The following is an 11972-nucleotide window of genomic DNA, read 5'->3' as shown; positions in this document are numbered from 1 at the left end:
CATCCAGAGAGCAAAAAAACATGTTTATGTTGTAAAACTTTTCTCTGTGTTGTCGCATCCCTCTTGTGACATACTGCTTGCGATATCTTTGCAAAAACCTGCAAAATTAAATGATCTTATAAGTGAAATAGACTTCAGTTTGAGACACTCATTTATTGTTTTAGGTTTCATCTTCACAGTTGTAGTTATGTTCTGAAAAATACATTTCACCTTTAAGAGGCAGGTTTATGGAAACAAGACATGCCGTTGAAGATGTACACAAGCTAGTATTTGATTTAGAAAAAAGAAATCCACAAGCCACAGATCAGAGATCGAGACAGGAAGTGCAAATTAATTGGACTTTAAAAGTCAAACACTGACTTTTACAAGACTTTCATTTTGAAACCCTCCTCACACGTGGTGTAACACCATCGTAAAACATACATTGAAAAACATGGCAATAAAAGAATGTTGAGACCAACAAACAGGTAAATACTTCTACTTTTAAAAATACTTGTGATCTGTGCTGTTTTAATCTTGCTCTGTGAACTTTGGGCTGCATGATCGTATGGAAGGTGTTGACATGTTAAACATTTGGTTATTTTATGAGTAATGAAAATAAATAGTGGGAAGAATCTATTTTTTGAATGCATTGTAGTGGAATTATAGATTGAAACGTGTTGTCATAATTCAAGTAAAAGTCCCTTGCATTCTCTTGATTGGGAATCATTTCTTTTGGGATATTTCAACCACATAGGAGGGTTATGTTTAAAAAGATATGTACCACAGGCATATTTACACATTCTTAACCTTTTCCCAGCTGCTTGTGAGTTTGACAACAGAACACTGTTGATCTGTCACCAGCCTATTCACTGATGTTGAACACGCTCTTAAATTCTCTGTCAAATAACTCCTTCAGTCTGTTGCCCATGGCGAGGAATTCAGCATTGTCCTGCAAGAGAACATAACAGACAGTTGTCACTATAAAATGTGCAGAAAGATTCATCTTAACTTTTTAACTGATGAACGCTCCTGACCCTGCATGTCATCTGAAGGGTTTTTGCTGACACTTGTTTCTTACCCGGTTGTATGAAGCACAGTTGGAGAAAATGAGCTGGACGTCGGTCACAAACTCTCCAACGGTCTGGTAGAGATTCTTCTGGAGTTTGTCTGCTATATGACCCAGCCACATCGGAGTCTGGATCACGGCGGAGTAGCCATTCAACTGAGGATGCCAAGCAGCAAATGAAGAGGTACTCAACACAGTGCATCACCTTTGTCATTTGTTTACATCAGTTCCAGATTTGCATAAGTAAAGATGGAAGATACAGGGCGACGCCCGGGCTACTACGCTGCCTGTGTGATAAGCATGCGTGCGTTGTTTTTGCATAGAGTTTGCCTTTCATAATGGCGTGTTTTATTTCACTTCATCATACATATCATTTATATCTATTTTAGACAGAAAAGGAGTCCAAAGTGTGAGCTCATTTGTAAATAATTATAACAATCCACATTTAGAAGCTGGTACTCTATTCATAGAGCAAGTCACCGCATTTTACACAACACTGCCCTGCAAATGTTTCAGAATAAAAGCCTTGTGTTAGCAAATGAAGGGATTCTGTCCACAGAAAGACGCAAGAGGGCTTTTATTTTGAAAGAGAAAGTAAAAAACAAGGGTGGCATGTCTGTGTCAAACAGGTAGTTATGTTGCTGATATGATAACAATAGTTAATTGTTAAGTGCACTTTGACAGCTACACATTTAATGAATTGGCACCATTTGTCACGAATAGCAAGGCAGCTAACCAGTGCATGGGAACGGCAGAGAGAGACTTACATAGAGGCATGGGTTCGCAGCAAATGCTTGTTCCTCATCAGCACTGCACAGACACAGAAGGAGATACTGGCATTGCTGTTGATGGAAGGGAAAGAGGGATGAGTGACGGCGGTGTGACAGATGGACAGGTTCCGCTTTAGTGGGAGTCAGTGTTTACACACACACAGAATCTGACTCCGGTATATATAAAAACAGGGACAACAAAGCTGGACAAAGACGAACAAACATGTTTTACCTTTGTTTATTGTTTTTCATTCCACTATAAAGACAGAGTCACACAGTTTACTCACCAGTATGCATTTGGATATTTGGCACAACATGGTTGCTTCTTTTTCCAGCTCCTCAGAGTACAAATACCCTCGGCTTGTTCTGAATATGCAGAATGTACACATCCACAGGCCATTGTCCCTGCTCACACACACAAATTAAACAATCATATGTAAGATCTGACAATGATCAACCTTGAACAGAATATTGACCCCTCTTTATTTTTGTTTCACCGTAACCAAATTAATCTCACTGACACAGGACGTAACATGTAACATGCGTATTTTAGTGTGAATTTATTAACTTGGTTTGTCATTTAATAAGATAGTAAATTTAAACTACACTGAAAGATGCTCCTCCCTGATTCAACCGCTGCTACTTTCATTTCAAATGAGAAGAGGAAGGCAAATATATACGTTTTAATGTTTCAGTTGTCTCCTAGTTTGATCAAAGCTCACCGTAAAATGACGTCTTCTACATGAGGCAGGTGACATTTCTGGTGGAAGGAGCGAGGGCAGTCATCACACATCACCAACCCTTCTTCCTCTTTACAGATGCAGCACTCGTCATCGTTTTTCTCACTCTCCTGCCAAGACAGCAACTTTCGATTACACAATTACATATCAGATACATCTGAGAGAAAGAGGTTTCTTGTTTATGAGAAGAGTTGTAGCTGTAGCTCCTTGCGAGAGACGCAGGACTATTTAACGTCACCCAAACATCAGCTATGGCCGTCGCATTGGTTAATGCAGAACATGTGCAGAATGAGGAAACGCTGCTCGTCTGTAACTGACTGATCAACATAATTACCAGGTCTTCGTCTTCTGGTTTGCACAGTCTGCAATTACACAGCAGAGAGTGGATCCCCAAGATGTTTGCCTGAAATAGACAAATCAACAGTGTCTTCCTCTTTGTTTCATAGTTTAGCTCTTTTCGGCTTGACAGATCCTGTGGCTCAATCTGTAGCTCCCTGGCTACGGTGCCATGTCTGACATGTAACTGCATCGTTAATGCCATGTTTCTCAATCAGACGCTAGCATTTCTCCGCTCTGTAAATTAAATTACCTCACTTTTTATGACCTGTTCTGATTGAAGTCCAAGATGGGGTAGATTTCCTTCTGCAGTCTATTGTTATGAGATATTTTTATTCTGTCTTTCAACTTCATCGCTTTACTTCTAGGACTGACATTCTTTCTGCACATGGAAAGCTTTTGGAGGTGACGTTGGCTTACAGTAAAGTACATTTGGTGAACATGTGATCTTGAAAGTGTGTGCAAATTGACAAAAGTCACATTAAAAAGTTAAAATCTTTAAGAATTTCCTGACATCATACTCAGTTTGTGATATTATTCATGCTCTGCCTTTTTTCTACAATAGACATTTGATGCAATTACATTCTGTAATCATCTCTCTATGTGGTTGTTTTTTAATTGTTCGTGGCGGAGTCCGCCATCCCTGCACTGGATTCATGATCTTTATCAATACAACACAAGTCTGTTTGGCTGCACCTTAAACAGATTCACCAGCTGCTCTTCTGCTTTTTGTATCGTCGGCGAACATGGATATGAAGTTGCTGAGGAGACTGGGAATGTCACTGACAAAGAGGGTGAACAGTAGCGGGCCCAGTACGGAACCATGTGGGACACCGTTAGTTACTTCAGTCCAGTTTGAGAGCTTTCCATTCACCGTTACTTGCTGTCTTCTCTTTGTCAGAAAGTTCCTGATCCACAGCAGAATATTATCTCGGATGCCGAAGGAGGAAAGCTGTTTAAGGAGGCGTTCATGCGGGACTGTGTCGAAGGCCTTTGCATAGTCCAGGAATATGACATCTACTAGTAAACTGTGGCTTAGTGCCTCCGTCCACATGTCAAGTGCCTCTAGGAGATTAGTCACTGTTGATTTCCCCGATGTAAATCCATGTTGCTGGTCGCATTGGAGGTTGTTGTTTTTCAGGTGTTCTACTATTGCCTCTGACATAATATGCTCCAGGACCTTGTATACCACCGATGTCAGCGAGACGGGTCCATAGTTGGCTGGGTTGGATTTGTCGCCCTTCTTGTAGATTGGTGTCACTGTGGCTGATTTCCATTGTTGTGGTACCTTGCCGCTTGATAGGCTAGTACTAAATATAATGCTTAGTGGGAGAGCTATGGTATCTGCCAGCACGTTCAGGACCCGGGGATGGATCTGGTCTGGGCCTGCTGATTTGTCAGTTCGAAGTGAGCGCAGCTTCTTCAGAACCAATTCCTGTGTGATGGAAAGAGTAAGCTCGGAGTGTAGTAGCTTCGGGTCAGGTTGAGGAATGGCGGTCACATCCTCGAATTTGAATGTATTTGCATACTGCTGATTCAGGATTTTGGCCTTGCCCATGTCGTGGCTAATGAATTGTCCGTCCGTATTGCGGAGGTCTGCAATATTGACCCTGGTGGCTCTCCTGCTGTTGATGTAGCTCCAAAAAGCTTTGTTGTTAGAGCGGGCTTCTTTTGCGAGTTTTGTTTCAAAGTCAAAGGGCGTTTGTTGTAGTATTAAACTGAACTGGCTGTTACCACGGGACCCACGGCTGTCAAAATATCAACCAGGACTGAAATCTTAAGGATCAGAACTTTCACTCTGTCTAATTGCATCACACAAACATGCAGTTTAACGTATGGTGTCTACCTCTATGAGGACACTGAGCGGTTCCCCATCATACTTGATGTGTTTCCTCCAAGAGGCATTCGTCTGACGTGGTGCCACCTCTAGGAACTCCACCGGGGTCATCCAGCTCGTCTCAGTACGAATACTCTTACCACAAGTCCCTGGTGGTCAAAGCAAGTGTAAGCTGGTTAGTACACATTTCATGACACATGTTTTAGCTTTTCTTGTGCAGTGAGGTATAGCGACCTGACGCGAATCGTTTCTTGTGTAATGTCCCCGCTACAGCTCCACATGTGACTCTGAACACCTTCCTGCTACTGACATGGCTGGTTTTTGGCTGCTGCTCAGCCCGTTCCTCTTCTTCCTCGTCTGTTATGGACACACAAGGGAAGTGTGATTTCCATCACCATTGCACTGGGATAGCAGGTCATTTCTATCAAAAGCAAATATGTGTTTAAACTCTGAACATCACTTTGTAGAGACGAGCACCTGTGACAGCTGCGGAACTTTCTTTGCTGCTTGAAGAAACCTTGTCTTCCTCGTCCAGGTCACTCACCTCCTCTTCACCTTCGTCTTCGTCAGACACTAAAACAAGGAGGAGGTTGTTGCTTTTTCATCAGCAGTGAAGACACTCACTCTGCCTGTTTTTTCTCAAATGTATCATGTCTAAATTTCATAGATGGCGACTTAGATTAAAGCCAATTACTTTAGAGAGCTGGATTAGGGCTGGGCGGTAGGGCTGGGCGATAAATCGATTTAATCGATTAATTCGAATGTGTGCTTTAAGGCGATGTGTTTTATTGAAAATCGAGAAAATCGCCCCTACCCTTCCCCCCCGTTGGGTTCCCGTAGTTGAGTGCGCGCGCATTGTTTACAAACGAAAACAATGGCGGCCAGCAGTGAAGCTCTCGTTCTTAAGAGAGGGAAGAATGTGTCTTCGGTGGTCTGGAAATAGTTCGGGTTCGTGTCATCTGACACAGAACAAACAGCCTCAAACAGAGGCATGCCGCCGAGTGGGAGAAGTGTTGCACCCTGAGGAGGGAGCAGGACCGCGGGAGCACAAGCGACGCTGTCTTCCTGGCAAAAGATATTTAGAAAAAACATGCACTACTGTTTAATACTGTTGGTTATGTTGTGAATGCACTTGCTTTTGTTTACATGCACTTATTTACTGTGCAAAATATGTTATGTTGATGTTAGATCAGATGTTGGACTTTTGAAAATGTGAATGGTAAAGGGTCACATACATTTTATTTCATGCTGTGTTTGTATCAGTGTATTCAGTTAGAAAAGCTTACTGTAAAAAGTTACATTTGCACAGTTGTTTACAATGGAAGGCTACTATTTAATGCCATTTAATGTTATGTTTAATTTAATTTTATATTTAAATGATTCAGGGAAACAAAAGAGTGACCAAATACTTTTTGTATACTACAGGCACCTTTCTACAATGTTCAGGTTTTGTTTGCACTTTATTTTTATCAACCTACGAGGGAAAATCATCACAAAATAAAATAAAAAATTGTTTTCAACAGCTTCTGTCATCTGCAAAAATTTGTGTGGGAAAAAATCGATTTAAATCGTGAATCGGATTTTTTGTAAAAAAATCGGAGATTTTTTTTTTAGGCCATATCGCCCAGCCCTACTGGGCGGTATGACCAAAAATGCATATCACATAATACTGACCGAAAGTAACCGGCCAGGGAGCGGTGAACAGCTGTTTGCGTGGCCTGTCTTCCGTTCCGTCACTTCCTGTTTCCTTCACCTACATTCCCCTGGGTCCTAAGCCCCTCCATGTACTTCTTATCACCCTCTATGTACCAACGTACATTTATAACAAATACCACACATATTACGGTAATCAGTGTTGCATATGTGTCTAACCAAAATACCTTTTGTTGTTCAGTCTTTGTTCATCCTGCATCGCTCTTTTCTGTTCTTTAATGTAACGTTACTGGAGCGACAGATCCTCTCCCAGCTGTTAGCAGACTGTTGTTAGCGAGCTATACCCAGCATGCAGTTCGGCGGTGAAATTTTATAAATGTACAATTATGAGTGTTACAAATTGTTTGTGTCACAAACTGTTGTGTCGTGGTGTTTTGCCCTGTTAAAGAGCGTTAGATATGGGTTATCAATTGTTGTTATAAAGTTATAACCATGACGAGGGTTCCCTCTCAATACACTTAAGACAACTAGCTCCGACCGTCGCTCACTCCGACAGAAGTTGTTTCGACTGTGCACCTGTATGACGTATATGAAAAATTCACATCATACGGGAAATTGAACCGGTATACCGCCCAGCTCTAAGATGGATCTTGTAATAGTTTTCTAAAATCACAGTTCTGCACTAATACAACAAACCTGTGGTTGAATGACCAGATGGGAACAGTGATTTCTTGGCCTAGCAGGAAGAAGAAGAAGAAAAAGGACATGGCTCACATCAGGATCACTAACAACAACAAGATGCACTATAAAGTCGGAATATATCTATTTATGTATTTTCACCAGTTTCTGTTCTTACCTTTTTACACCCTCCTTTGTACTTTGGTGCTGTCAAGTGACCGTCCTGCAGTGAATCAAAAATAAAACAATTTTCACAACAAAAGCACGTAACATGGCGCATGTTTAAGAAATGCAAGTCATCGTCGACGTGAATATTCCAAATTCACTTTTCAACAAACCTTTATAAGTTGTCCCAGGGTGGTGTCCATACATCGAATGCTCAACTTCCAGTTCTTGGAACTCTTCCTCCCCGCAAACTTCTCAAATTCATTGGGAGTGAACCACTCACTCCCGACCACAATGCACTTCTCCCCTGAAACGTTCAGAGGATGGGGGAAGTGTTTATGTCAACCATTTATCCTCAAGACAATGATTATCATATTTATTTTTCATAATCAGATATAGGGCTGGGCGGTATGACCAAAAACCCATATCACGGTATTTTTTAAGACTCTACCGGTTTCACGGTATTTTTTTCCGCCTCAATGCAGTGGTCCTGCAGCTGAAATACCACCGTATAACCACATTATGGCACTACAGCATCTATTCGTTTTTAAGGCTGTAACTATGTATGAGTCGTTTGAATAATGCTAGAGCATTTAGAAAATGCAAAAGCCTAAATTCAGGAAAATATAATGTTCTCAGCCGGTCTGGCTGTGGGATCCACTGTCATTCCTTAATGACAAGCCGCAACCCAAAGAGATTATCATGGGATTTTACTTTCACAACTTGAATGTTGAACGTACTGCTCTGCAAGGTCTTTACTTGTCTCCGTCTCCTCTCTCATGGTGCATCTCACACAGGCAGAATGCCCATATTTGATTGGCTGAACTGCATCACGTGATGTGATTCACTACTCATCAGCCTCTGCTGGCTGTTAAATTTCGTTTCACGATAGTCACTTGCTCGCCCACTGAGCAATCAAAGCACACTCTGCACCTCGCGGCAGAGCCTGTACATGGACACTGAGCGGCCCGCCACTGGCTTAATGCATTAATTAATTAACGCCGTAAACTAACACAAGAACGGCCGGTCAACCAGCGGTGAACAGCTGTTTGTGTGGCGTGTCTTCCATTCCGTCACTTCCTGTTTCGTTCAGCTACATTCCCCTGGCCGCTAAGCCCCTCCATGGAAAGAAACGGGATTAGACCGTAGGATTTAGTTGTTCGTAGGTGTTGTTTAGGTTTATTTCTTTAGTTATTTATATATATATCTATATATATATATATATATAGATATATATATACACATCAAGTATACATATATATATATATTATTTTATTATCACAACAGTGAAGAAACGTTACCCTGAAAATGCACACTCCGGTACAGTAGGTGGCAGTATGCACTATGCAAGTTGGTTGCCATCCGCCAATGGAATTTAAAGAAGAAGAAGCCGCTACATGTAGCCTATAGCTTCTTGTCACCGTCTATGTACCTTAATAACAAATACCACACATATTATGGTAATCAGCGTTGCATATGTGTCTGACCTAAATACCTTTTTGTTGTTCAGTCTTTGTTCATCCTGCATCGCTCTTTTCTGTTCTTCAATGTAACGTTAGTGCCGCGACAGAGCCTCTCACAGCTGTGAGCAGACTGTCGGCGAGCTTTACCCAGCATGCAGTTCGGCGGAGAAATTCTAGAAATGTACAATTATTGGTGCTACAAATTAATTGTTTATCTGTCAGAAACTGTTGAGTCGTGGTGTTTTGCCCTGTTAAAGAGCATTAGTTGTGGGTTAATTGTTGTTATAATTGTTGATATCAACTTATAAAGTAAACCATGAGTAGGGGTCCCTCTACAGGTAAGACAACTAGCTCCGTCGATAGCACCGTCAGCGGCGAACAATATATTTTGCTGCCTGTTGAAGAGCAACAGAAGTTGTTTTGGCTGTGCATGACGGTATATGAAAAATTCATATCGTATGGGAAATTGAAACCGGTATACCGTCCAGCCCTAATCAGATACTTCAGTCATTGAGTCTTTCATACCTTTAGCCAGTCTGTCTCTGTTCAGTGTTCCCTCCTGGTCTCCACAGGTCACGGGCAGCTGGAACTTATACATGGGCCAGCTCCAAATGTTGTTCTCTCCTCCCTTCTTCAGGGGAGAGGCTGCAAAACAGGGAAGAAAATACTTTGACTTCTTTGTTCCAAGTGAGAAACTTATTTTCACCGAGACATAAAGACAATCATAATTTACAGAGTAATGGTGCACTTTTTCAGCAGTGAAACTTTCAACACACGGTCATGTTTACAAAAGTAAGAAATAAGTGGGGGGTGACTTACAGAAGCATATTTTCTTGGACCTTTTCCTGGGAGTCATCTGAGCTGATGGACCGGCCGGCTCCTCCTCATCGACGCACACGCTCCTACTTCTCAGCTTTCTCTTCTTTTTCACTGAGGTCTCTTGCTTCTCCTCTCCCTCCTCACCTTCTGAAAGCTCCTTCCTTTTCCCTTCGTCTGACTCTTCCGTTTCCACCCTCTCTGGTAGTTGTTTGTCAAAATGGAAAGACCCTGAAATTTCAATTGATGTCCGTGTATATAGTACACATCAAGTACACATCGTGGACAACTTCCAGTGGACGAATGATGAGAGATCAAGATGCAGTCATGTGATGCAGAGAAAACGTATTGCTTGAGTTTACTACAGTGTGAACAGTCTGCTGGTAATGGATACTTAATCATTCATTGAGTAGTGCAGTGTGCAGTATACTGATTGAGTATGTATTACGTTAGTATGCGATTTTGAACACAGCCTTGTTATCTAATCCAGTCCTTCCCAAAGCAAAAAGAACAAAAACATAGTGAGCAGAATCCCAATGATTAACGCTCCTGTGACCATAAAAAGACTGACCGTCCATGAGGCTGTTGCGCAGCATTCGCAGGGTGGGATACTGGTTCAGGATGGTCTCCTTGAAGACGCAGCTCCAGAACTCTCTGACGTTCTGTGATCGTTCTCTCTCCAACCAGTCCAGATAATCATAGAGACCTTTCCTTATGTTGTCTTTACTCTTCATACGACTCACCTTCTGCGAACACACAAAAGCATGGACAAAATAAGGGTTTAACAGTTCGACAGTCGCCTAACGCAGAGGTCTTCAACAGGGGGTCTGCGGAGGTACTGCAGGGGGCCGTGAAATTGTTGGTTGATTAGACAATTAAAAAAAAGAAAAAAAAACTTTTTTTGTTCCAAACATGATTCTGTCCATTATTTTAACACACAAAAGCATGGAGAAAATAAGGGTTTAATCGTGCGACAGTCGCCTGACGTACACACTTAAATTGCGTTTTTATGAATCCCTCCTTACCTTGGTTAGCACTGCTCATACTGAAGGGGGATGTTTCTAATCTTTTAGAAAGAAAATAGTGTAACAATCAAAGTAGCAAATGCTACCTCGGTCCTCAGCAACAGGGGTTTTGCTGTCTTTCACATTTGCACTACGGTCTGTTCAAAATAAATGAAAATAATAATCATGAGGTGCATCTAGTCACGAGAGACGATAGGGCTGCACCGAATGATTATTTTTCTATCACATAATCTAGCAATTTGTTTCCATTAGTATATCTAACCACGCACTTGTCAATTGCTCTAAAGATTTGTTTCACCACTAATATATCAATTAGTTTACACATAATAAATATCCAAGATGAATTGAATCACTGTAGCAACCTTTTCCCTGAACTGGACAATCAGTATTTCTATTGAAGTACTTAAACATGGCTATGAAATAGATTTATTTTGTCACTGAAGTAATATGAATAAAAGAGATAAATAAAAATAAATAAATAATTTAAAAAATAAAATAATAACAACAGTCTATATGTGTAAGCCAACAGCTCTAGTAGGCTATCTCTGTTTTTAAGTGTAAGTTATATTGTTCAATAGTCTTGTTTGTAAAGTGTGGCGTGAGTTGTGTCCCCGTAAATCCCCGTATGTCGCTGTGTGTGCAGTTCCTTCCCGCCTCACGCTGGCGCGCGTTTCATCCAAACAGGACCCGTTGAGTGCTCGGGGAGGATCACAACTAATGCGTAGTAACGTTTCCACTTCAGCGCCTCACCTTGTATCGGTCCTCTTGGATCAGGTCGTGATCCCGGAGCTGGCTGAGAAACGTGTGCGGGTTCTCCATGCAGGACATTTCGGTTTTTTTACAGTGGAAAAACCGCAGGAGTTCCTCGTTCTTCAGCCAGTCCATCGGTTCCATCGGTGGTCAGCGCAGCCACCCAACTCCTCTGCAAACAACAACAACAAAACACCAGGCCCAGAGAGACCACAGCCGCTCCAGATGTTTTGTAGCTGTTTCCCCCAAACTGTGGCACGAAATAAAGTGCTTAGGACAGCTCCCTGCGCTGTTTCACCAAGCAGCGAGTCCCTTTGCGTAAAATGTTCTGCTCCACAGGATTTGGACACAGCGAAACTAAAAATGAGCTCCAACAACTTCCCCGTTCTGTGCCAGGAATCACAAACAAGTAGCAGATTTACAAAATAGGCGGAAGTCCTTCCATGTCCGATATGGAGCCTCTCTCCAGATTTCTCGGTTCCTCCTTTCGTCAAATGGTATCCGGCCCTCGGCCGACTGGCCTGTTCCGCCCCTCCGTCGGTGACGTTTCGAAAGTGAAAGTATTTTTTATTTTGTTGGCAAGTCGCAGTTGCGGTCAGTGGCAGCAGGGGGCGGCCTCCACTGCAGAAACAATATTGACTGAATCCTCCCTGATCCTCTTTTATTCATATGTTGTGGTATTTTTTATTTA

The 11972-nt window shown here is 42.0% G+C and overlaps 1 protein-coding gene across 3 annotated transcripts; it reads right to left on the bottom strand.

Annotated features, from left to right (window-relative positions):
- Positions 1–140: 140 nt before the first annotated feature.
- On the bottom strand, positions 141–11749 carry LOC306786421 (nuclear body protein SP140-like protein). 3 transcript variants are annotated; one of them, XM_079281192.1, is made up of 16 exons: positions 11282–11749; positions 10078–10252; positions 9510–9737; positions 9216–9335; positions 7401–7534; positions 7241–7285; positions 7081–7120; positions 5209–5304; positions 4966–5088; positions 4741–4880; positions 2893–2961; positions 2541–2668; positions 2106–2223; positions 1816–1890; positions 1061–1204; positions 141–931 (listed from the first exon to the last, which is right to left on the bottom strand). In XM_079281192.1, exons 1-16 carry the CDS (start codon positions 11423–11425, stop codon positions 845–847), a joined length of 1866 nt encoding a protein of 621 aa, XP_079137318.1. In that variant the 5' UTR covers positions 11426–11749; the 3' UTR covers positions 141–844. The 3 variants fall into 3 exon arrangements, with proteins under 3 accessions (XP_079137318.1, XP_079137319.1, XP_079137320.1); XM_079281193.1 differs by having other exon boundaries at positions 9510–9707; XM_079281194.1 differs by lacking the exon at positions 5209–5304.
- Between the last annotated feature and the right edge of the window lie 223 nt (positions 11750–11972).

This window comes from Melanostigma gelatinosum, assembly GCF_949748355.1.
Source record: "Melanostigma gelatinosum genome assembly, chromosome: 13".
Classification (NCBI taxonomy): Eukaryota; Metazoa; Chordata; class Actinopteri; order Perciformes; family Zoarcidae; genus Melanostigma; species Melanostigma gelatinosum.
Note: the sequence above shows the minus strand (reverse complement) of the source record. Positions and strands in the feature narration are given on the sequence as shown.